Here is a 26,078-nt window from a genome sequence, read left to right on the forward strand (position 1 = left end):
GACAGGTTTCTCACACCTGCTGTACTGATTTAGTTGTATACCAAGTTTGCTTGATAATTGTGCTATGACAATAAATTCTAAGCTGCAATATGCAGGAGTGTCAGGCACCCACACATGGAAGCTTTGCTCCTCCCTTTGTGTGAGCTGTGAAACAAGCCAGGAAATCCTAGTTAAGCATGGTTTCCTGTTCCCACTATGAACAAATGGTTAATAGCTGCCAAACAAGCTAAGATATATAAGCAAACTTAAAACCTTTAACTCCATACTTTGGCTTGTTTGGAAGCCATTTGGGCATAATCAAGCACTATGATCAACCAAGACTTTCTGCTTGTTCACAAAAAGGAAGTTTGTGCGCAGCTGATACTTGGGCATACTATACTTCTACTGAGATTAGATTGGTCAGAGGGCCAAACTACCACAGCATGGGGAGGCCACTGTCTTTGCAACTAATTGGTGGAAGGATCATTTGGCCTGAGAAAGAGAGTATTAACAAAACAGACTGTTTTCTTTCCCTGCTAAAACTAGTGGTGACAAAGTTGAGTAAGATTAAAAGCCTTTTACAGTGGTGCCCCGCAAGACGAATGCCTCGCAAGACGAAAAACCCGCTAGACAAAAGGGTTTTCCATTTTTTGATGCGCTTCGCAAGACGAATTCCCCTATGGGCTTGCTTCGCAAAATGAAAAAGTCTTGCGAGTCTTGTGATTTTTTTCGCTTCCCCCCCCTTTTTCTAAGCCGCTAATAGCCTTTTAGCCGCTAAGCCTTTAATAGCCGCTAAACCGCTAAGCCGCTAATAGGGTTGCTTCGCAAGATGAAAAAACCGCTAGACGAAGAGACTCGCGGAACGGATTAATTTCGTCTTGCGAGGCACCACTGTATAAGTAAAGGCAGCCAGCAAGAGATTAAACCTCAGCTGTAACTGCATTAGTTGGCTGGGCACATTTCCCCTCTACTAATGCCAAATGTGACTTTAAAGGTAGCATTTGTGAATCGATTTTTTATCCTTTGTTGTTTCCAGTAGGTTTTACCTAAAGTACACTCCAAGGCTTGAGCAGTTTGATTTAGTTTGAGAACAACAGAATGCAGAGTATGATACAGATACCTTCCTCTGCCCTTTGCAAACTAAGGTTCGCAGAAGCCCATCTAGCTTCTTACTCATTTATTCTGCAGCAAACTTACCAAAAAACAGGCAAGTGGTATGGGTAGAAGAAAAGCATGAAACCTATTTCTGAAATTCTCTTGCATCTTCAAGCTCTTGTGCCATCCTCTGTCTCACACATAGCTGCAGTTTTCTAGCTCCTGCGGCAAGTGTTTCACCATTATTGTTACAGAAAAGAATAGGCCGTATCTAACCAAATCATTGCACACACTGCCAGGTTGCAGAAATGTCAAGAGCACATGGGGGGCATGCAATGGGAAGAAAGGGAACACTGTTGCACTTGTGGAAGTCATTCAGTGCACACAATTATTTAGTTGGATACAATGAAATATTTCATAAAAGGTGATATGAGCAACAGCAAGTCTGCAAAAGGTATGTTGTTGTACTGTTGGGGCCTTGTTCAAAACAGACCTGCTGAACCTCAAGAATGTCTTAAGTTACTTTAAGGAGCAGTCTCTTTTCCTAGGTTTTCTGCACATGCCTTGTACTAGGCACTGATAAGGCCCGGAGAACTTTAGTTAATTACTTTTCCAACCCATCCAAAGACTCAATCATCAAAACAATGAGCTTAATTATATGACTTACCATGCACATTTTAAAATATGCAAATGATGGGCACAAGCAGCAGGGTGGGATGAAAGCACCCCCACTGCCACATACCCTGGAGTCTGAATGTTGTTCCTTCTCCCATTCCTCCCTCTGCAATTTGCATCTTTTTGAATATGCACTTTAATGGAATTTACACAATACTGTACAGTGGTGCCCCGCAAGACGAAAAACTCGCTAGACGAAAGAGTTTTCCGTTTTGGAGGTGCTTCGCAAAACGAATTTCCTATGGGCTTGCTTCGCAAGACGAAAATGTCTTGCGAGTTCCTGCGGGGTTTTTTTCCTCCCCCCCCCTTTTTCTAAGCCGCTAAGCCGCTTATCAGCTGATCCGCTAAGCCGCTAAAAGCCGCTAATAGCACTAATCCGCTAATCCGTCAATGGGCTTGCTTTGCAAGACGAAAAAACCGCTAGACGAAGAGAATCACAGAACGGATTCTTTTCGTCTTGCGAGGCACCACTGTATCTAGTTTGGTAAGTATGCTGGTGCATACTTACCAATATACAGTGGTTCCTCTACTTACAAACACGATCCATTTCGGGGTGCTGTTCGCACCCTGAAAAGTCCCTAAGTAGAGCGCCGCTACTGCACATGTGCAAAGCGCTTCTGCACGTGGCGAACCCGGAAGTAAACACTTCTGGGTTTGCCATGTTCATAACCTGAAAAGCCGCAACGTGAAGCAAATTTAGCACGAGGTATGACTGTAATCCCCAACAGGCTCTGATCTGAAATTTAAAATGCACAAATACTGCATAGATACAAGGTTTTATACTGCTATAAATATTGTTACTTATATATGGAAGCTGTTTGGTCTTTGTATGCAAGAGAAGAAGTGGTCTCCATGGTCGTTACAAAAATAAGCTTCTGGTTCTCATGCTGTTGGTTTGAATGAGTGGATTAAATTAATATGCTATAAATTAGGGCTCCTCATAGCTCTCCCATGTTTAAGACAGTTGCCTGGTCCTGTGTACACAAAAACGGAAATTCTAGTACTGTACAGAGTAATTTAATTGTGCAGATGTTTAAAAATAAAGTCACAGTCTGCTGCTTTTGTTTGATGACTGTGGGTAGAAGCTGCTGCTATTTTCAACAGCTCTTATGTAAAGTCCCAAGTAGGAGGGTTCCCAACTCTACTTAGTAGCCCAAGCCAATTTCATCTTCTGGCTGTGAGCTTTGGAGGATTTAGAAAACAAACTTTTCACTATCTGAAGGGGGACAGACTTCCCACTGAGGTACACTTTGTTATGGCAGTCCGGCAACCAAGGCCCTTCACTTGAGTCTTTGTGTTCATCATTTTTGAGCATATGGACGTAGGCAATAATGTAACCTGTCATGAAGGCATCAAAGCCAGCCCGGTGAATACCACCCTCTGAACAGCCAGGCACTGGTGCCACTGGGTTCTGGGTGCCAGACAAAGCCGTCACTACAGAAGCACACTCTATCTGGACTTCTGGTCCTGATCCTTCAGTCCCTGCTGCCCTTTGTTGTGGCCCATCTTTGGATGGTGATAAAGTGATGCCCTCATTGTCTGTGGCACTGGCTTGTTCCTCATCCATCTTGGTATCAGTTGCCGTGTCAGAGCCTAGTTCTCGTTCTACATCCATAGAACTCTCCTCATTACTGGATACAGTTTCTGTGCCTGCAGAATCTACAGTAGGAGCAACCATGTTGCTTAAACAGGACTGCTTAGATGGGGGACCGTCTTCCATATTGCAAGCCGCCTCTCCTTCCTTCTCAGGGCTTCTCAACACAGGTTCCTTTGAGGGCTCTACAAAATTCTTCCGGTGCTTCCACTTCTGCTTCCTTTTCTTCCGCTTGTCCTCTTTGTGGTTCTCATCTTCATTAATTATTAGGTCAATGTTGTGAGACTGTGAACACTTCAATCCATCTGGGCACCAGCCATAGGCCTGCAGGGGAGAGTGAGAATCATTAGCACACTTGAGAAAATATCATTGGATCTTAGATACCCTACAGTAGTGATTCTCAAACTTGGGTCTCCAGCTGTTGTTGGACTACAGCTCCCATCATCCCTAGCTAGCAGAACCAGTGGTCAGGGATGATGGGAGTTGTAGTCCAACAGCTGGGGACCCAAATTTGAGAAACGCTGCCCTAGAGCAACTTTCAACATTAACTTCTGGATATTTATCACATTTGTGAGATTGTGCCATGCTGATTAACCGGAAAATAGCAATATTAAAAGGCTATTCTGGATCATCCAAACCTCATGCATTACTTGCAGGCTTCTGGGCTGAGCCACTGTTGGGAAAATATACTGGACTAAATGGACCTTTAGCCTGACCCAGCAGGTCTCTTGTGTTCCCTAGTAAGCTCCCAGATACCCTCATTATTAAAAGTTAGCACCTCTCCATTTTTATCAGAAAGCTGCAGAAAGAGGTACCATGCTTTAAAATTGACCATAATAACAGCATAAGCATTTGCCTCCCACTGCCACACACACATCCAGTCCAAGAGCCTGTCTCTCATCCTAGGCAGCTTGCCCTCATAGTCCCTATCTGAGAATATCCACCACACTGAATGAACCAGTTACAATTTACTATTTGACAAACTTTCAAGATAGAAGGTAGAGAGAAGTAATACTTACAGAAAACGTCTGACAGATGGTGACTTTGTTTGCAGGGTCAAGCCCAGACTGGCTGGCATCTGATAGGGAACAGAAGCGATAATCGATGTAGGAAGCTATGCTGTCTGGATAGTTGCAGAACTCTATGCTGAGGTGCTGCTTTTCTGAATTCTTCAACCTGTAGTTTTCTCGCTTGCTGGAAGGCAAGAATAGCATTAGAACCTGGAACAGAGGCTGTGTCAGAGCAAGGAGGTCAACTGCCCTTCAGCACAGGCTCCTCTATGTACTCACAGGAAAGCCCCCTGCATGTAGAAAAATGAGCTAAAGCAGAAATAAGAATATAAAAGATACATAGAAGAGAAGCGCAGACACATGAAAATGCTATCAACACAGCTGCTTGTTCCCCTGACTGCCAGATACCTGGAACACCCTAACAGGGTATGAGCATCTTCCCAAACTAGTACTTTTCTCTAAGCAGAAGGCAAACATCTCATTTGATTATTAGAATCAGGGAGTGGAGAAATGGAGAAAAGGGAAGAGAAAACCTGAGGAGTTGTTTAGTCAGTTCCACACATTTCTACGTTTCTTCTGCTAGTAGCCAAGGACAACATGAAAAACTCTACCCCTTCATTCTGCTGCCACAGAGAACTTAAGACAGGAGCAATCTTCTACCGCATTAGGCAGACGAGACTGTTGCAGTCTCTTTTTCAAAGAACTTTTGCTTCGTGCCACATTTTGAAGATACTGAAAACTGAGTGAGAATCCTTCTTGCTGTATTTTAGTGTTTAAAGGCACAGCATGGAATGCGACTGACCCTTCATCTCTTGGGTCCTCTGCATGTGCCAAAGGAGTAGAGTTTGTGGAGACCATAAATTATGGCTAACTGCCAAGGCCAGTCAAAATTTTGTGGACTGGAATTAAGTAAAATACTTTACTCAGAATCCAGGCTCTAGTATCAAATAGGAGATTTCAGTCTCCTAAGCTGTACAAAGAAATGCAACTCATTTTCATTATACATCTTTAGGCACCAGTTGAAAACTTTCCTCTTCAACCAGGCCTTTGGCTGAATGACACCCGATGCCCTTTAAAATGGGTTGTGGAAGGGGCGATTATTGGTTTGTTTTTGTTGATATTTCTATCATGTATTTTGTGTCTTTAATATTGTAATTTTATGTTGTGAACCACCCTAAGATCTACAGGTATAGGGCAGAATACAAATTTAGTAATAATAATAATTTAAACTTATAAAGAATTTCTGCTGAAAGCTGTAGCAAGAGAACAACCTAAGACAAATGGCAGGCAAGTACATGCATGTGGAGTTATGAGTTTGTAGTGGAGCCTGGGGTTTAATTGAATCACAATTAAGATTTAACTGAATCACAGTATTTGCCCAAAATGCACATAAATAGAATAACCTATATGGAAAATAACAAAGTCACTAACTTGATATGGTATTCATACTTCTTGTCCTCCACCCTACACATTCATACCCAAATAAGACCCTTTTCCGGTAAAAATAGAAGAGCAGCAGTCTTGGACCCAGCAGTTGTGTTCTCCTTACTCAAGCCCAGGAGCAGCATTCAATGATGTATGCCTGCTTACCCAACAGAAATCAGCCTGTGCAATGGAACTTCCAATTTCTATTCTACCTCCCACACCCATGTGCTCCTAAAACCTGGTCCCTCAAATCTCCAGAGTAGATTTTGGGAATACATGGGGAGGTGAAGGGGGGGAGGGGAGGGAGGAAAAGCCTTATGTGATCAGGCAAATGTCCACTTGTGCTACGATGGATCTCAGCCCAAGAATCCTTGTCAGGGTGCTTACAGCTTGACCTGGCAAGAGATACCTACCATTTCTTGTAGGCATACTCCAGGTAAGAAGCCACAAAACGTGCCTCAAACTCGGAAGCATACTTGGTGTCATAGATTCCAGCTGGGAACATTTCTGAAAGATCAGCAGTGAAGGTGCCCAAATTGTCAGGAAGGTGAGCATAAAAGCACTGGTACAGGAAAACCAAATCAATTAGGCCATTGTGCAGAATGAGGGGCTTCTTGGCTCGGATCAGTTCCAGGAAAAAAGTACGGACAGTCTGGCTGTGGTTTTCATTTCCCTGTGAGAGAGCAAAGAGGGGATAAGGTTAGCTGGCCTCATTTCCAAAGCCTGCACTAGTTTCTCTGATATGGGAACAGCCTGGATGAAGATGAGCCTCAGAAGTGTTGGGCGGTCAATGTAGGCAAAGGCAGCAGAGGTAAATGCAAAAGAGGGTGGCATTGATCCCCTGGAGTTTCCTCCACCTGTTTTGATGGTACAGGTCTACAGGCCAAATTCTGCCACTGCTTATGGATTCATGACCCAGGTCCTAGGGCAGAACCACCACACCTAGTTTTCGCTGAGCTACAGCCTGGAAAAGGCAGGATGCCCACCACCACTCTCTCCTGAACTCTAGGCAGAGATGGTGCTTTATTCATCTACCTGAACTGTCAGATGAAAGTGCAGGACATTTCCCACCCCTTCAGCTCAGACCCTGGTATGTGTTCCCAGGCTTATTTCTGTGAGGGCAGTTCTCCAGCTCAATGGTGAAACCAGCTCTGCCTGGCTCCAAAGCTTGTTTTAGCAACAGGCAAATCCCAGGTGCTTCCTTTCTGTGGCTGCTAGCAAACTGACTCTTCCACAGAAGCTCCACAGAACTACTTTGACTAGGTGGTGGCCATGGTGGTGCAGCATCAATTCAGCCCCATGGCACTGAAGTGTGAAATGCATTATGGGTTGTTAATTGATGTTAATACAGTAAAAATATTTTTTTAAAATACATGTGGATAATTTTGATTAGCAAAAGAAGTGTGAAATGCAAATGAAGCCAAGCAGGTATTAAGAAAGAAACCAGTTACTTTCTCATTGTGGTCTCACCTCACTTATACCTTACAGTAAAGAGTCCCCATACCTTGTCATTGCCTCTGTGATAAGGAATGCCCTGAGAATACTGCTTGTTGAAGTCAAAGCCATGTTGCACCAGGAACTGAACTGACTGTGGTTCAATGATATAATCCTCCATACAGAGCAGGGTCAGGTTGTAGATCTGGGAGAGGTACGTGTTCTCTGACTGCAAATACAGGCCAGTTCAAAGAAATTGAGAGCAGCACAGAAAAAGTGCAAACAGTAACATCGTAGAAATCATCAACTACTTCCTTTATTGTCTAAAATCAATACTGGTCACTTTATGCATCACTTTATGCATTGAAGACTGAACCTTCAAAATGCCATCCTCTTATAAGCAACACATTCTTAACTAAGCAGTGGAATTAGGGTGAAAGCCAGACAATGAGCACTATACCTTATCAGGAAGATGTTTGAAACAAGCAATTCCTAAAGACAAAATGGAGCGTGTTCTGGCAGCACTGCAAACAGATTTGTATCGTTCTTCAATACACCTGTGGGGAGAAGCTTCAGGCAGCTTAGAAGGAAATTTAGACCACTGAAACATAGCTTCCCTATTGACATGACAAATTTCACCTTCCCATTCAAGATCAAGACCAGCCTGAATTTCGAAGCATATTAATAGCATGTGGGCCTGTCCCCCACAGCTTGCATATTTCCTGCCCTCAAAGAACTGATTACTCCAAATGGACAAGCACATCTTAAGCCATCCACACCCACACAGACTCAATGAACTGCTTCCACTGTGAATCCCAATACAGTAGGTCCATTCAACTAGTGTCTGGTATTGAGTCAGGGGAAACAAAGACTCCTGAAAGTATCAGCAGACACTCCACACTGCTGTCCATACTCAAGGACCTAATAATTCAGAACAACAAGAATGAGAACATCGTGCTCTCACAGAAGCAGCACTTTACTTACTGATTCAATAAACTCTTCCTTGTTCCAAGCCCACTAAGCTCCTATGAACAAAGATAACAATTAGATTTCCACTCCATGGTAGAATAAGTTATGTAAAATACCGGTAAGTTGTAGCTCAGTGTTGCAGTCTTTCATGTACAAGGTTTAAGGTTTAATCCCTGGTGTCTCCCATGCAAAGATGGAAAACTCCTGTCTGAAACCCTGGAAAGCAGTATAAAGAATAGGTAGATAGACCAATGGAAAAATTAAAGAAAATGGCGTCAGCTTTCCCTAGCAAAGACAGCAACCCAATTACCAACAAAGTTACAGTCCCTGCCCCTACCCTTTTTGAGAAATCACAAAGAAGGGCAACTCTACCCACCGTGTCAATAGCTATAAAGCTAGATGTTTTGATGGCCAAGAGCATGGATGGCCAGAGCTCCTTGAAATTATCATTCTGGACATCGATGACTGGTACTTTCAAGGAAGTCATCCTTATGCAGCTGTTGGGACACAAGAGATTAGACATGCATAACTTTTAGAATCCAATGGTTAATTTTGCTTTGGGGATACCAATGACTAATTTAAAAAACCCCAACCCACAGATTGCTCCCTGCATATATCAAATAACAACACCTCAGAAAAAAGAGACAACAGGAACCGCTGCTTTATATGGCAAAAAACCCAAGAGCCCCAGGTATAGTAAATGCTTCATCTCGTTAAAGCTCAAACCAGAACTAGAACGGGAACAGTAAAAAGTCATCAGTACATGATCCATAACGTGCACGTTATACGTGAGATCAAGTTTAAACCTCCGCTCCACCACCATTTCCTGGTCCCTGGCCACTAACTCGTTTAGGAGAATGCACATCGTCTGCACAAGAAACCGCTGAGCACAATACCTCCCCCGGAAGGTGCTTTCGAAAGACCTCTTACCTTCGAGAAGTGACACCTGCGAGTTACTTAGACAACCGCCATCTCCCTTGTCGTTCAACTCGCCAGCTTCCGGCGCGTCCTGCTCTCTGGGGTCCTTCCTCTAAGGGTGGCGCGTAGGCCTAGCTGTCTTTGCAAGTGCCTTTCGCCGGATCCAAACCCACTCATTCTCCCCAGGCCCACAATCTCCTTAGCTCACCCAGCTGTTCACCAGCCCAGCTTTGCATGGCGAAAATGTACTCTGAAAATGATTTCTGGGCTTGGATAGGGTGGGATGTGTGAGTGTGTAAAAACTAGCCTACTGCACCAAAGTAAAATTCGCATTCATTGCTCTCTGCCCACGATTTGCATGTGGCGTCCGGAAGGTAGAAGGATAGCAATACTAAGGGCTGGAATCCTAACCCTACGTATCTGGGAGTGAGGCCCATTGAATTATGCAGGACTTACTTCTGAGTAGACATAGTTGCAATGTGCTGTAAACTACCCCCTTGTTGTTCCCTACTGTATTCATTCTCACTCACTCGCTTTTGACCACAGCCCCACTTCTAACTTGCAACATCCGCGGTGCGCTACACTGCAGGGATGTTGTGAATGGATGTTGAAACTGCGCATTCTCTGCACGAAATGTTAGGAACAGCACGGGCGGGTTTTTACTGCCCAATCGCAGTTAACGCTAAAATCCTAGCTTTTCTGCATTGCCCCTATGGATACATTTCATTTCAACTCTGGACGAAAATGGCGCCAAAAGAAACCAGGAAGTTGGTCGTTGTGACTCAGTTTTTGTTCCGTCTTTGACGCCGATTGGCTTGATGCTGTCAGCCCCTTTCCTTGCGAGCCTTCCGCTTGCCGGGCTGAGGTTGTGCTTCGGTTTGATTGGTTCCACGCTAGACGGAAGGAGGTTCTGAGTTGGACGCGCGGAAAGAAATCAACAAAGAGACGAAGGTAGGGATGTTACTCGTGGCCTCTCTAATAACACCGTTCTGAGTGTGAATGTGCATAGAACACTCCCTAGTGTGCATATTCCTTCGTGCATGTGATATGAGGAGCCGAGCCCTTTGGTTTTACTACACACGCAGCGGATGAGGTTACAGAAACTTGAGGTGGTAGAATGGACCATACCAGTTCAGGCTACGGATGAAGGACCCCGCAATGCTCCCCTATTGGGGAGCTGGGAGCTTCCTGCAGATAGAAAACTAGCACAATAAGGGAGTGACCCGTGTAGAACTTTTCTCTTTGATGTGTTAAATTTTGTACTTTCAAAGAGTTTTGCATAGGAGATAGATAGATAGATAGATAGATCTAAAGTGATGCAATCTATTACAGGAACTCAGGATTCATTATCTGTCTATTCTTGTATATGTAGAATACATCTATTAAGGAGTAATAAAGGCAGGTCTCTTATATCACTCTTCAGTTACCCTATAGTTCTGTATATCCATATTGTCAGCATTTATATTCATAGTTCTTATTCACATCTTGCCACCTTGGTGGAATACAGGGTACTGTATACTGTGTAGAGTGTTGCACGTTTTGCTAATTTTGGATCTGGAGATGGTGAAGAGAAATATAATTTGACAGTGGTACATTCTTTTTCTAGGCTGGCAATGAGCAAACTCCAGTTGGCAACACGCAGCAAGCTAGGAATACAAAGGAACACTGGGAAACAACAGAAATCGCTGAAGAAATGTGAAGGAAATACCACACTATACAAAGGTGCTTGGGTTACAAAAAGATTTTTTCGTCAGCGTAGGATGAAAGAAAATTGAAAGGAATTGTTTGAACCTGTTTTCAGGATCAGTTATTTTGTGGTAACAGCTATTGAACTCCCCTCAACTTTTTAGCTGGCTATGCATTCAAAGGCTGAATCAGAAGCTGAAGTTACAAATATCTCAGATTTAATGCATCACTGATTCCACAAACTGGCTTTGGGATAGATGGAGTTTTCCTTATGAAGGAATTAGAAAATGTTTAGCGTTGCTTGGCCAACAACACAAAACCTGAAAAGTTGTACCTTCCTTGCCTCCGTTCTTGTAGCATTCTTTGAACCAAATTTATTTGGTGACCTTTTTTTAAAAAAAAGAAACTTAGTTGAAACTTGTAGAGTCAGAAAAGTTTTCTGTTTTAGGATAGTGTGACATAAGCAGACACGGTGCTTGTTGTCTAGTTTGCCATCATAGGGGCTCATCTTCCTGCTTTGAATTTGTATGATACAGGGATGTGGAACTTCCAGGCTGGGGTCCAATATGATCCTCCAAGAATCTCTGTCAAGCCCATAGGACCCTGCCCAGGCCACACAACCTCCTGAGCCCCACTGCTCATAGCCCTGCTTTGCATCCTCCTTAAGTGTTTTTGCTAGCTAGAATGTGTCCTTGAACTCTGAAAATGCTTCTTGCTTGAGTTAGATGGAACATAGAGAATAATGTGTGAGTGTGTAAAAAAAAGTAGCCTACTACACAAAAGTAAAAATCCACATTCATTGCTCTCTACTCACATTTGTCTCTAGCCCTGCCCACCATTGGCATGTGGCCCCAAGAAGGTCACACAGAAGGGAATACGGCCCTTGGGCTGAGAAAGGTTTCCCCAGCCCTGGAAGAATAACATGGACAAAGGAAATATCTGCTGAGGACTTCTGTTTCTGAGGTTAACAGAAAGAGCAGATCTTTGGGGAATATTTGTAGAGGGGTATGCCGGTAGGACTGCTGTTCTTCAACTGTCTATCAAATACGTATTCCCCTCTGGCCCAGCACAGGTTTATCCACTGCCGTCTACATTTGTACAACCCAATAGAAATTGCCACTGCAAAAATTGTAACTGGCCTCTCTTTGTTGCAGGAGTGCCCAGCCAACAGTCTTCATTCCACACCTTCAGCAATGCAGCTGAAATCAAAGAGTTTCGGAAGAGGCTGCTCACCTGGTACAACAAATGCAAACGAGATCTTCCTTGGAGGAAATTGGTATGGCATATTGTGCTGGGCTTCTAGGATGCACAGAAATATCTCGGAAGAGAGAGACAATTGCTTTGCTGTGTCCTGTTCCCTAAAGTCCCCTGTTCACTCTTCTACAGGCTGCAAGTGAAGATGATGCCGACAGACGAGCATATGCTGGTGAGAGCAAGAACTCTCAGTAATTCTGCTGGGGATTCCTGCCATCTATCTGCATTCAGGGGTGCTCTAGAGATAAATGCCACAGGCTGCACACAACACTGTGCTAGTGGTAGCTGTAACGTGGTGGTATCAGTTTAACTGCTGAGAAAAATACTTTGAATTGTGGCTCCTTAGTCCAATTAAGGACATTGGTGTTCTACATTGCTAGAGATCCCCTAGTCAGATCATGGCACTTGACTTTTGGCAGCAGTGTAATATTTAAGGGGCAAAATAGAACTGCATGCAGAACTCGTTATCTCTAGCTAAACATTCCCCCTGGGATACAAAAAGGTTGCTTAACCTCTTACAATTGCCTTTAAAGTATATTGAGCAGCACATCCCCTCCCATTTGCCATGCAGAGCAAGGAAGGTATCAGAATCCCTGATGCACCTGCTTTCTCTTTGTGCCTGCAGTGTGGGTATCAGAGATAATGCTCCAGCAGACCCAGGTGGCTTCAGTGATCAACTACTACAATCGCTGGATGCAGGTGATGCTGAGATCCTTTTCTCTCTGTGGCATGCTTTGTTGTGCATTAGCTCCTGAATTCTGGATCTTGTATCCATTGTGCTTTGGAGACCTTGTAAACACATCCCTGTTTTCCTTTTTGATACAGAAATGGCCAACCTTGCAGGACCTGGCTCAGGCTTCACTAGAGGTAAGAATGAGAATGCAATATTTTGTGTGTGTTCATGCATGAATATTTGAATGGAACATGCAGCTTTGCTCTCCCCCCCCCCTTAAAAAAAAAAGATTTAAATACATGTTTTTAAAAAATACTGAAATACCCCCAAAAATCCACAAAAATGAAATAGCAAAAAAATAATAAACTAAGCAAAAGCAAAAATTATTGGTCTGGTCTAATATTTTTTTCTAACTCTTTCTATTTGGAAATAGGAGGTGAATGAGCTATGGGCAGGGCTTGGCTACTATTCCCGAGGGAAGCGACTCCAGGAAGGTGCACATAAGGTACTCTATAGACAGTGGGTCAAGACACAAGGCAGTTTTGCAAGAAGATAGTTTCTTTTATGTCCTGTGCTTACAGAAAGAAAGATTTTCTAGTAGCCACTTAGGAAAGAACCAGGTGCAAAATAACTAGCTACTGTAGCTATTGTACTAACTAGTCTAATTGGGAGTTCAGGTAGGAATAGCAAAGTGTTATTAGATAGCAAGGTGGGAACCCCAAATAGTTTACTTTTGAGGTCCTAAGATGAGTAGCTTCCTAAAACTGAGGGTATAGTTTGTAGGAAATGTATATCCCAAATCCCCTAATGTTTGTATCCCACCCTTCCTTCCAAGAGGCAATGGGCAGTATTTTAGTCTCATGATATCTTATCACCAGAAAGCCCACCTTCTTCTTAATGTGCTGCTCAGGTTGTGCTATAGAAACACAAAGCTCTGATACTGCTTCAGGATGCAAGGGCATCCCAATTGTTAGCCCCATCTGCAATGGCAAGTCCTTCTTCAGTGAAAGCCAACCTACTTCTATTGCAGTAGAGCAGAGGGCTAGGAAGGTTCTGCAATAGCTTCTTCCAAGGACAGCAGTGCCACATCCTTTGGCCTGGAGGAGCACTGCCCTCACAGGTGTCAGGGAAGAGTTAGAGTTAGAAGATTCCAGTTTCCCAGAGGGAGAAAGCATTTCCCAAGGGGGGGAGGAGAGCAGTGAATTGAAGAAAAGAGAGCAACAGGGAGGGACCGGCTGTTCCCAGGAAAGGCAAGGGTTAAGTTCTAGTTCAGATTCGGAGGAGGGGAGATACAAGCCAGCTCTAGCCAGGAGATTAGAAAAAAGAGCGGGAAAGCGAAGGGAAGGGCGCCTTCGCCATTTTGAGAGTGGCTGGTCATGGAGAAGCAGAGCTCAGAAGGTATCTGAAAGAAGTGACTCTGAGGAGTAATATTTAAGAACCGTTTATAAGATTGTTTTGTTAATACGCAATAAAAAGTTATAAAAGAACAAGAAGCGTTTGTGTGGTGATCTGAAGAGGACAACGACCAGTCCTGACAACAGGCTCATCAGATAGAAGTACTTCCAGGGCTGGTCGTGCATTCCTTTTCCCCTCCTGCTTCAGAGTCCTCAACCTCATCCCCTGAAGAAGGGGAATCTGACTCCAGGATCATGACACCTTAAAGGGATGTTGGAATTTTAACAGCGTGCCTAAGAACCACCAGAGGTGGTGCTTTTGAGTGACAATGTCCCTGTGTTGCTTCAACTGGTTTATTTTGCAGTTGGTGTCACAGATGGAAGGACATATGCCCAGGACAGCAGAAGAGCTGCAGAAGCAGTTGCCGGGAGTTGGAAAGTACACTGCAGGAGCTATTGCATCCATAGCGTTTGGTCAGGTAATGAGGTTGCAGTCTGAGTGGGCAGATTTGCTTTAGGAATCTGCACAAAGGAATATTAGCCAACCTGGCTTTGGAATTCTAAGTACTTAGTCAATCTAGAGGGCTAGACACTGAGAGCCAGTGTGGTGTAGTGATTAAGAGCGGTAGTCTCGTAATCTGGGGAACCAGGTTCGCGTCTCCGCTCCTCCACATGCAGCTGCTGGGTGACCTTGGGCCAGTCACACTTGGGCCAGTGTTTGTTGTTGGGGAGGAAGGGAAAGGAGAATGTTAACTGCTTTGAGACTCCTGAAGGGGAGTGAAAGGCGGGATATCAAATCCAAACTCCTCTTCTTCTTCTTCTTCTTCTTCTTCTTCTCTCCTTTCCCTTTGCAGCTGATGTTCACTCCTGTGTTTCCCTTGATGCCCCTAAAAACAGCGAATTGGCTACTAATTCCCTCACTGTTAGTGCTAGAACAAGTAGGAACAAATAGGAAGATCTCAGCCAAGGAAGTGGTGTGTAATTTAGATTTCTGCTCTGTATGGCATGACTTCATAATCTGTATAAGTGAAAAGAAAGAGTATCAGTACCTTTCTAACCCTGTGACTGGAAGAAAGACTAAATTGTGGCTAGTCTTGGTCATCAGTCCTAAAGAGTAACTTCCTTTTGTACAATATGAACACAAACCAAACAGAGGTAGTATCTGGCAAGAGAAACAAATATTAATACAGAATTTAATATGGTCACTAGACATTACTATCTAAGTCACTAAACAATGACTTGTACCTCTGTGCACTCTGCTTCAAACCAAAGACTTCCTGAACCATACTTGATATCCTAACCACTATGTAATCTCAACTTTCCATGGATTCACAGATTGAATTTGATGCAGGCAGAATGCCCTCTGTGGCCTAGTTGGGCTCTTCAGTAGCTCTGTCAGCAGCCCTTAATGGAGGCTGGAGCAGAAGTTGTCACAAGTACAGTAACGACTGGGTTGCTGTTTTGTCCAATGCATCCAGGTGACCGGTGTGGTGGATGGGAACGTAATTCGGATCTTGTGCCGTACACGAGCCATTGGTGCTGACCCCGCCAATGCATCTGTTGCTGACAGACTCTGGTAAGGGAAGGACTGGGGTTGGGATGGTGCAAGCATAGCTTTAGGACCTGAGAGTCAGGAAAGGACAATAGCTTTTGGAAGATAAAAGTATTTTTTTCCTTCTTCCCCATCAGATATCCAAACTGGAGACAACACATCCTGGCAAAATCTAAACTGTTCACAGCCAGTCCCTAATTGCATGTAGTGGACTTGCAGTTGGTCTCCCCTTGCTAAGTTTGAACTCTTAAGGTCAAAAATATAGTGAATTAGCAGTTCAATCAGCAAACCAGGAGCTGTACACACACCCAGAGAAGTTGGGGTGAATAATGCAGTCCTTCACATGTAAGAAAATTCCATTCAAATCAATGGTAGTCCTAACTAAATGTTTGTTGGCTCAAGAGGAAGAGCTAGGTACTGTGGAGAGTGACAGAGGGCAGAGAATTTAGAAATGCTGCTCTTCATCTTTGGAAACTCCCCATTACTGATTGCTGAGCTTTTACAGAATGCTGGTTTCTAAAGCCCACTCTAAAATTAGGGAGTAGGTAGCCACCTCTCTTAAGAAATGCTTCCCTACAGCAGTGTTTCCCAACCGGTGTTCCGCGGCACACTACTGTGCCGTGAGACGTTGGCTGGTGTGCCGTGGGAGGGAGGCGGGCGAGTCGGGCGGTGAGAGGCGGCGGCGGCGAGGATCCGCGTCGAGCCGGGGGCGGCTCCGCGGTGGTGGTGCCGAGCGGCGGGGCAGCGTGTGCAAAAGGGAGGAGCGCGAGACAGCGGAGGAGGAGGAGGCCGGCATGTCCGGGCAGCAGCAGCAACAACAGCAGCAGCAACTCCCGGCGACGGCTCCTCAAGCCCCGCCGCCGCCCCCTCCTCCGCCCGCTATCGCCGCCACCACCACAACAGCCGCCGCCGCCTCAGTTGCCGCCGTCCCTCAGTCCCTCGCTCTGCTGCCTCCTCCCACCCCCAAAGCTTGGAGGTTCCCCGGCAAGGGGGAGGGAAAAAACTTTCACTTTCGTGCGTCCCTCCCAGCGTGACGCTGCGCGCTGACGTCACGGGGCTGTAATGGTGGTGTGCCGCGAGATTTTTTTCATTAAACAGGTGTGCCGTTGCCCAAAAAAGGTTGGGAAACACTGCCCTACAGCACAGAGCGACAGCTGGCAGCCCCAGGGAAGTTTTTGTGCAAAACTAGCACCTCTCTCTGTCTCTTTTTTTCACTCTCAGCTCTCTCCCATCAATGTGGTTGTAGGTCAAGAAAGCTCAGGAGTTGTTTTTTGAGACTGCTGCTTTAGAAAGATTTGTTATGCTTGCTAATGTAGGCTGCTGTCGTTCTTAGGGCTTTAGCACACACTCTGGTGGACCCATCCTATCCCGGCGACTTTAACCAAGCGATGATGGAATTGGGGGCAACTGTGTGCACTCCCAAGGGCCCACGGTGCATGGAGTGTCCTGTGAAGCAGCACTGCAGAGCACACCACAAAGTAAGGGAGCTCCTCCTCTATACCCTTTGCTGTTCCGCATGCTCTGGTGTTTTGCTGTGGAGTCAGATTATTATTTTCTGTGGGGAAAGAAGAGCCATTTCCTGCAAAGCTCCCTGAACACTCCTTGTACACATACCACACAGACATTGTATGGGGGTTCTGCATGTCTACCTGCATGTCTGCTCAGAAGTACTTTGTTCAGTTGTGCTTACTCCTTAGTAAGTGTGTTTAGGAATGCTGCCATGCACATAAATTCCCTCGGAGTTCGTTCAATTTCATATGGTTGGATTTCCTCCTGAGCAGAAATACAGTCTAACAAAGCCACCTATTGATGCTTCGTTATAATGTCTTCAGTTAATCATATTCTAAATTGTGGGTCCTTCCTAGTTCCTTTCACATAACCAGGCCCACTTCATCTCTTTTCTTAAAATGTTGCATATACAACACAGATGTGCATCCTATTCTGTCCTTGGGTTTGGTCTTAACTTTGGAATCATGGCTAATGTCAGCATATAGCTTGATGTTAAGACTGAGGAGATGGGAGTTCTAGAAGAAGCCTCAAGTACTTGCACAGTCCCCCACCTCTCTGTTCGCTGATGGTTGGAACCTTTTCCTGCAGGTGGAAAAAGAGCAGGCAGCCTCTGCCAAGAAACTGTTTGGAAAACCTGCTTCTAAGTGCCCCTGGGTGCTGGATGTAGAAGAATGTGGTAAGCACATGAGAAGACCTGGCATTACCAGGTTGGTGGTTTGGAGTTTTTTACAAGTTGAGAAAACTCTCAGATCTCGACCTCCAGCAAATCTCTACCTTCTCTTCCCAATTCCACCAGCAGCCCTTCTTTATTCAGGGTAGTAGATGCAAGGAGGGGGAAGAACCACAGCCATCTTCTGTAGCCAGCAAATTAAGCCACCCCCCCCACCAAAAAACAAAACATACTAAATCCAGATCTGTTTTTAAGGAGCAAACATGGCCTTTTTATTTGAGCAGGCTTTTGTGATGGTTTATGAGAGCATTGCTGTGATGAATGGTTTTTGATGTAAAGGTAAAGGTAAAGGTACCCCTGCCCGAACGGGCCAGTCTTGCCAGACTCTGGGGTTTGTGCGCCCATCTCACATCTATTGGCCGGGGGCCAGCGCTGTCCGGAGACACTTCCGGGTCACGTGGCCAGCGTGACAACGCTGCTCTGGCGAGCCAGAGCCGCACACGGAACGCCGTTTACCTTCCCGCTGGTAAGCGGTACCTATTTATCTACTTGCCCCCGAGGGTGCTTTCGAACTGCTAGGTTGGCAGGCGCTGGGACCGAGCAGCGGGAGCGCACCCCGCCGCGGGGATTCGAACCGCCGACCTTTCGATCGGCAAGCCCTAGGCGCTGAGGCTTTAGCCCACAGCGCCACCTGCGTCCCTTGGTTTTTGATGAGGTCTCCATAAAAATAATTATTAAAATGCAAACAAACAAACCCACCCTTAATATGTTAATTGCATTTTAATTATCAATCTGGTGTATTTTATGCTTGTATTTGTATGCTGCCTTAAGCTTATGGCAAATGCATGGCAAAAATTCATTTTTAAACACGTCTGTCCCTAAAAGTTCTCTGGTAGAGAAGCAGAGGAGCACTGGATCCTTCCTCTGAAGTTTCCCCTGCACTGGAATCTTCCTCTTATTTCCCCTGCAGGTAATTATTGTACCATAGTTGCTCTCTGCTTCTGGTAATCTATTGTTTGAATTGTGTAGGTTTATCTATGAGAACCTAGTAAATGACTACACATTGATCTCTTTCACACGTGTGATTACATAGAGTCTATAGATAGATCAGAGATGGGAAACATTTTTTCACCCCAAGTGCTACATTCTGTAACGAGCAACTAAACGTCTCTATCCTTCAGCCAGGCAAGCAAAATGTATTATCACGGTTCAGGGAACATTCCTGCCAGGCTGAGACACTTGAGGAGGCCATGAGAGGCATGGCCTGTGGAGAGGTCCGAGGGTCCAATAGAGAAACCTGGATGACTGGAGGTTTCCCACCCTGGTATAGAGCTATTGACTAGACTGGCTCAAATTCAGTTTAGGTGTGCAGTTCATGCTGCATTGAGGAATATATTTATTTATTTGCAGTGAGATTAGAAGTTTCTTGTTTGGTTGTGAATTGACATTTGTCAGCCTTGCCCCCATGGAATGGGCAGCATTGGTTTAACTCTGGCTTCATTAGCAAGCCAGGCCTTCCTGTCCTAGAACATGCCACCTCCAGCAAATATGCTTTGCAGACAGTTGCCTGTTGCCAGCAGTTCAGAGCCAGGCATCTCATCTGTTTCATTCTTCCCATTTGTAGCTGCTGCCACCACAGGAAGCTGCTCCCTCTGCCTGCCTCCTTCAGAGCCATGGGATCCCAGCCTTGGTGTGACCAACTTCCCCAGGAAAACTGCCAAGAAGCAGCCCAGGATCGAGTGCACAGCCACATGTGTGCTACAGAGAAAGTGCAGTGATGGGAAACCAGAGTACCTTATTGTGCAGAGACCTAGCACAGGTAATGGTCTGAGAAAGGGAGGCTTACCATGCCTGGAAAATCTGTTGTTACATCTCCAACTCCTGCACCCCACCCACGTCAGTGATCATTCCAATTTTACGTTGAGGCACGTTTATGACTTTGAGCTAGTGGTTGCAGAAAACAGATGCCTGCAAGATGAGTCAAGCTTATCTGCCAGTCCATTCCAGGCTGCTATACTAGGTGCCAGGCAAAAACGTTTCAATATAACCAGGCCTTTGGCTGATTAAGGTTCTATGGTCTTTAAAATGTGATTGTGGGAGGGAGGGTTATTGGTTTGTTTTTGTTTATTATGTATCTTGTGTTCTCATTTTTTATCTTTATGTTGTGAACCATCCTGTGGTTTTCAGATGAAGGGTGGTATACACATTTAATAAATAGATAGATACTCTGGGCACCCGGACCTGTTTCTGTTATTGAACATTTTTTCAGCTGTTAAAAAATTCATGCCACAGTTGAAGTAAAAGAAAACCAGCTGAATTATTTAAGGCATTACTTTCGCCTGCACTAGTCAAGGGAGAGAGCACTCAGCCCTGACGTAGGCATGTACCTTAGGAGCACTGCTCGTTTACTATGGAAGCAGTGTTTTCTAAATACATGTCTTGTGTGCCTGATAGAGGGTGGTTATGTTTAAAATATGATATTGACAACACAGTATTTATTTAGAGAATTTCCTAGGTGTTTTGTGTACATTATCCCAGGAATCTCTGCGACAGCCTTATTAAGTAGATGCATATTATCCCAGGTTTTTAGATATGGCTGAGAATGTGTAACTTTGCCAGAGGATACCAAATTTTTTGTCCAAGATGATTTTTGGAACCAGGGATTTCTAGCTCATAACTCAGGCTCTTAACTACGATACAATATCAGCTTGTGCTGGTGACGGTACATTTTCTTGCAGGTCTGTTGGCAGGGCTTTGGGAGTTTCCAAGCCTCCTCCTTGAGTCAGGGCAGGAGAAGCGGCAGAAAGCAGCGCTGGCAGATCATCTCCAGGCCTGGGTTGGTAGTAATGTGGCAACAAGACGCCTGCAGCATGTTGGAGAGGTACGTTGGACCCCCCTCCCTGCAGAATTGGCCCATTGTTTATACAGTGTCTCTCCAGCAAGTACCTCCCCTCTCGCCGCCACCTCCCCTTGCATGGGATTTACAACCTACAACCTGGGTGGCATTAGCATCAGAATCTCTGTTGCTATTAACTGCCAAACAAAACCTTCAGGATGTGTGCCATGCATGAAGCTGGTTTGATGGGGAAGACAGTTGTTCTATTTTGTAACTGACAGATGGAATGTTTTGCAGTTAAATAGCTGGCAATGAAATTACTGCCCCCATGAATATCTGGAACAGTATTTGTCAGGATTGAATTAAATTTCACTTCCAGCCATCCAGCCCTCAGATTATTTTTAGATTATCACTCAGATTATGCCATAGGTGGGAGAGATCATCATGTCTCGCTAGTCAGCTACTGCCCATCTTAAGCTTGGCAGCCCCAAGTGCTGGCCCCCCACTGTCTGCCTGCTTCAATGGTTGCTTGGAGCTCAGAGTATCACTTGACAAGTGGAGTGAACTACTTGACCCCCAAAGGCGCACTACTCCATTATCTCCCGAGACAGACGGATGCCAACAGGCTGCATTCCAGCCAAACAAAAGTCAGGTTTTAATATACATACACACACATACTTTCATCCAGGCAGGCCAGGAGCATTATTGCACTTCAAGGCCACATTCCAGCCAGGCAAAAACACTTGGAGGAGTATGACTGGGGAGGGGTGTGGAATGGGAAGGAGGCACAACCTAGTGTGAGTCTCAGCGACTGGGAAGAGAAGTCTGGAGAACTGCAGTCTGCCTCCAGGCCTGCGCCCCTGTCCTAGTCCTAGAGCACAGTCTCTGCTTTCTTCCCTGTCTTCACTCCCCCAGACAAGTAGGTTATGTACCTACAGCTCCTTGTCCTGAAACAATGAAGGTTGGGAAGGAGAAGCTCCCAGGTCTCCATGCAAAGCCCAGCCTCCCTCTGTGAGGCTGCAGCTGGGTTTCTTCCTTCCCAAGGAACTTGTCCTTCTTATCTGCCAGAAGGTAGGGAGGGAGGGACATAACGGCATCTCTCACCTTCCCTAACCACATCTACATATCGTCACCTCCTTCACCAGGTTCTCCATATCTTCTCCCACATCCGCCAAACATATGTGATCTACTCTTTGAATCTGGATAAAGATGAAGGAAACTGGGATGTGGAGTTGGAGCTGCCGGCATCCCGGTGGGTGACCGAAACAGAATTCCACAACTCTGCCATCTCCACAGCCATGAAGAAGGTACTGAGAATCTAGAGCTTCATTGCTTCAAGTTTCCTAATGGACCCACATGTCAATTTCTCCTGAGAGATGCAGGTGACGCAACAGCGTGGAATGTTAGCCCCAGCTTCTGGGGAAATGCAAACATTAACTGCAGCTGGAAGTGCGACTGAACATAGCTTTCTAGCAAGGGCCCACTTTTAGCTGCTTCTCTTGTTACGTGTGCTCTGTCTCCTCTTTCATACTGTCCCTGTGTTTCTGGCTCAAGCAATCAGTGGTTCCAGGAGGCAGCTGATATGTTAAAAACGCCTTTGTATGTAAACAGTTGCAACCTGCCCCTTCACATGGAGTCAACACCATGTATTCATTATGGTGCTAGATGTGTTATGTGGACTGTCCTACTTTTCCAGGTCTTGAAAGCTTATGAAAAGTGGAGCCCTACAGTCAGTACTGCCAAGGTAAGGACATCCATTTGCTAGAGCTGAACAGCTCTTACCTCTCTCTATGCAGCTCCAATCATGTTCCTAGAAGTATTATTATTATTAATCCCCGCCCATCTAGCTGGGTTTCCCCAGCCACTCTGGGTGGCTTACAGCGTATCTAAAAACATAATAAAAACATCAAGTGTTAGAAACCTCCCAATACAGGGCTGCCTTCAGATGTCTTCTAAAAGTTTTGTACTTCTTTATCTTCTTGACATCTGAAGGGAGGGCGTTCCACAGGGAACAGCATCTCGCCCCTCTGTCTACTGAGCTCCATCACTGGCCCTGCATGTTGGGAGCCACCAGTTTGAGGCTTGCCAGCTGCACATCCTTCCAACCACACTGGGTGGGTCCTGCTGGTTTGTCTCCACCCTTAGAGTGCTTACCAATGTTAGGCCTATAAGCAAGAGGATGGGATTTAGAGGTGGCCACAGTGCTTTCTCCGTCAAATACATATGCATGTATGTATATACATACAGACTGTCAAGAGGAAACGGGACTTCCTACACACCAGCCAGACCCTGCATGAAGAAGGTAGTTTTTCCAAGAGGCAACTTTCTCTGGATTCATTTCTTGCAACAAATCCCAGGGACTGATGGCAGTCTCTGTGCTCTACCTGACCTCACGTGAGTACACCTTATTCAACTCCCAGCAACCTTGTACAATACTTGGAAGCCCCATTGGTGCCTTCTCAATGAGCGTCACTGAAAGGTCTCAAGATTCTCGGCTGGGATGACCACACTACCCAGGCTGTGAGGTGTGCCTGCCTGTTGTAAACAGTGCTAAGCTGCATAATCCTACTAGAGTTCGAGCTGTGGGATGAGTCCAGTTGTCTCATCTGCATTACCATTCAACTGATGTGCCTTATCTTATAGTTCCGGAGATGAGGGACTGATCTCCAGCAAGGATGTGGTCATACTGGAATGAAACACTGTGGCTGCAATGAGGGCATCATGGGAATGTTGTGACATTAACATTGCCCCCCTCCACCCCAATACATAACACGGGCGCAATTCAAACAAGTGTGGCTGTAGTGGTTCCTAGGAGGTCAGAGTTTATTGGTGTGCCACACTGCAGTAAAATGGACTTTTTAAAAAAGTATATGAGGCAGGCTGACTGAAAGACTTATTCTCCAGTGGATGCTAAGCAAAAAGACTCAATGTCTCTTCTGCATCCTCCTTAAATGTTGCTTTCTTAGAGTTAGTTTATTCTCAAGGACAAGTAACTATGCAATTGCCATTTGCTCACACCCATAGTCAAGTAAGTGTTTTGCTGCTGTACTAGATGCCACAATTGCTGGAGTTCACAGATGAAACTGTTCTTCAGTACATGCAGTGTCCTGTTTTAATTGTGGGTTTGCTAATAAAATTTTAATGAATTTTTACTGTGGCGGTTATTTAGTTATGCTTTCTTCTTCTTAACTGATTGTATTATTCACACTGTAGCATTGAAAATTGGCGCACACAAAAATATATTGTACTAGCATGTTGATACCTGCACAGCCATGTCACTGGCAAGGAACCAAGAAAGTCCCTTTAAAAGCAAGCATTCAGAAATCTGTTAATACAAAGGTGGAATATTGTGGAGTTTTCAGTTCTTTTCCCACTATTTCTAGTATTTGCCATTTCACATGTGAAAAAAGCACAATAAATGACTACTCTATAATCTCCCCATTGCTCCCCTGCGACCAAAAGGGGCACATTGGTAACATTTATCAAAAGGGTAACTACCCCGCCATAAGCAATTTGGAAAATATGCTATTAGGCATGTCCTTTTTGTAAAGTACAGCTAAGTAGCAGTATCTGTTCCCCAAGATGAAGAAACAGCAAGTTCATAAAAGCTCAGCCACACAGTGAGCAAACACATAAATAAGACCTTGTTCGTTGCATAATGTTGATAAGAATCAGATTCTAAATATTCTAAACTCAGAAGGGAATTAATACAGAGAAGCATGTAACAATGTGTTCTATTACAGAACTACAAAGAAATATTTAAAGTTAACACAATTGTGTTTTTAATGCAAATATAACAAAAAATAGTCTCAACTGATATTAATATTTTTTTAAAAAGATCAACCCTGAGTTAAACACATATATCTTTATTACTATAAGTATTTCACATGCCCAAATAAATATCCAAACAAGACTGACAATTGAAAGATGTTTAAAACTTAACACAATTGTAACAAAAAATTAAGCAAGTTTACTAAAGAAATAAGCTGTTCTTCAACTGACTAGCTGGCCAAATTGAAATAGTAAAACATATTACCAACTAGACTTAAAACAGAAAAAATGTTATTATACCCAACACGTAAAAGAACATTATACTTCAGTGTTATAATTTAAATAATAAGTTATAAATAAATCTTATAATTTAAATTGTTGTTAATAAACATAATGTTTTGCTGTGATCTCATCACAAATATACTTGAGACAGAAACCATTCAAGTAACAGTTTTTTAAAAGAGCTTCAGCACATAGTTTTGTACTGAAGAAGATGGATTTCATACTATTGAAGAACACCGTTTCCTGTTCTGGGACAATGTTGGGCAAGCATCAACCTGATACTACTCCTTTCCATGTTTCTTAGTCTTTGCCTCTGCAGCCCCAGATCTACAAGGAATTAAGAGCCAGATTTCTATGCTTTCTGTTTGTCTCGCTTGTTCCAGCAGTGAAGCTTGTTGCTAAAGATGCAGAATAGAGAAGCCCTGTTCTAGGAGTATTGACCACACTTGTTTGCAGGCAAGATGCAGTATTCCAATGCCCACCTAGCAAAAATGTCTTCTCTGTCAGAGCTCAGGAGACTTTAATGAATTGACTAAATACTTCGCCCTCCACATAATTACTTGGAACAGTGGTATCAGTAATTAAGCAGCATAACAAGGTAGCTGCCTTTGGAGATGTAGGCTCACCTGATAATTATTCACCCTTCTAGTTTTCAATATGGTGCAAGGCAAATTCTATCCCTCTTATAGGAGCCCAAACCTTGACACTGTCTCATCATCCAGTTCTGTGTGCAGCTGTTTTGGATCTACAGAACCACAAGAGTTCCCAGCTAGTCCTTACTGTGCTGCTAGTCAGGAAGCGGCCAAGTTGCACAGCAGGAATAGTTAGCAAACCATCTTGCATTCATGTGTCCAATTAACTATTATTCTATAGTGTGTAAATCGGTAGAAACAGCATAGGAATTTACTTTCTTTTTTTGGACACTTAACTGGATTATGGAGATAAACTTAAGCATAAACACTGGTAGAGGCAGAAACAACTTCCTCTTCTGACCTTAAAATGGGAATCGCAATGAATTAAGTCAGTGGGGCAATTCATTTGTTTCAGAATCAGGTCCGAAAATAATGGGCTTTGCTGTGGATAAGTTGCCTGTGCAGTACCAGTGCTTGCCCCTTTTTAGGACAGAAATACATGCCGTATCTTGCCTTACGGATGGGAACCTGCAGCCCTGCAGATGTTGCTATACTCCCAACACCCAGCATGGCCAGTGGTCAGGGATGATATGAGTTGCAGCTCAACATCGGGAGGGTCCTTAAAGCCTTTGCATTTTAGCACTAAGAGAAATAAGCGTGTACACACAGGCCTTGAAGTGCAGCTGCCATCACAATGTTTCTTCGCTATGGTTAGAGCTC

The 26,078-nt window shown here is 44.5% G+C and overlaps 2 protein-coding genes and 1 long non-coding RNA gene across 6 annotated transcripts; 2 read left to right on the top strand and 1 right to left on the bottom strand.

The window, feature by feature from the left end:
- Positions 1-466: 466 nt before the first annotated feature.
- On the top strand, positions 467-2,642 carry LOC309535651. The gene is made up of 3 exons (XR_014221329.1): positions 467-562; positions 885-1,915; positions 2,230-2,642. It is a non-coding gene; the product is annotated as an uncharacterized lncRNA (long non-coding RNA).
- Positions 2,643-2,750: 108 nt separating this feature from the next.
- TOE1 (target of EGR1, exonuclease) lies at positions 2,751-9,222 on the bottom strand. 2 transcript variants are annotated; one of them, XM_082228867.1, is made up of 8 exons: positions 9,112-9,222; positions 8,558-8,678; positions 8,197-8,237; positions 7,673-7,769; positions 7,283-7,441; positions 6,192-6,451; positions 4,363-4,537; positions 2,751-3,667 (listed from the first exon to the last, which is right to left on the bottom strand). In XM_082228867.1, the coding sequence occupies exons 2-8, from the start codon at positions 8,666-8,668 to the stop codon at positions 2,891-2,893; spliced, it is 1,620 nt and encodes a 539-aa protein (XP_082084993.1). In that variant the 5' UTR covers positions 8,669-8,678; positions 9,112-9,222; the 3' UTR covers positions 2,751-2,890. The 2 variants fall into 2 exon arrangements, with proteins under 2 accessions (XP_082084993.1, XP_082084992.1); XM_082228866.1 differs by lacking the exons at positions 8,197-8,237; positions 8,558-8,678; positions 9,112-9,222 and having other exon boundaries at positions 7,673-8,187.
- A 64-nt stretch (positions 9,223-9,286) lies between these two features.
- On the top strand, positions 9,287-23,825 carry MUTYH (mutY DNA glycosylase). 3 transcript variants are annotated; one of them, XM_082228872.1, is made up of 17 exons: positions 9,287-10,050; positions 10,706-10,821; positions 11,940-12,061; positions 12,172-12,211; positions 12,665-12,738; positions 12,865-12,906; positions 13,146-13,217; positions 14,472-14,585; positions 15,585-15,682; positions 16,992-17,136; positions 17,756-17,843; positions 19,462-19,656; positions 20,576-20,718; positions 21,819-21,980; positions 22,370-22,417; positions 22,921-23,067; positions 23,317-23,825. In XM_082228872.1, exons 2-16 carry the CDS (start codon positions 10,713-10,715, stop codon positions 23,035-23,037), a joined length of 1,569 nt encoding a protein of 522 aa, XP_082084998.1. In that variant the 5' UTR covers positions 9,287-10,050; positions 10,706-10,712; the 3' UTR covers positions 23,038-23,067; positions 23,317-23,825. The 3 variants fall into 3 exon arrangements, with proteins under 3 accessions (XP_082084998.1, XP_082084997.1, XP_082084999.1); XM_082228871.1 differs by having other exon boundaries at positions 9,289-10,050; positions 22,921-23,825; XM_082228873.1 differs by lacking the exons at positions 9,287-10,050; positions 10,706-10,821; positions 11,940-12,061 and having other exon boundaries at positions 12,611-12,738; positions 22,921-23,825.
- Positions 23,826-26,078: the final 2,253 nt, after the last annotated feature.

This window comes from Podarcis vaucheri (genome assembly GCF_965113315.1).
Source record: "Podarcis vaucheri genome assembly, chromosome: 6".
Lineage (NCBI taxonomy): Eukaryota > Metazoa > Chordata > Lepidosauria > Squamata > Lacertidae > Podarcis > Podarcis vaucheri.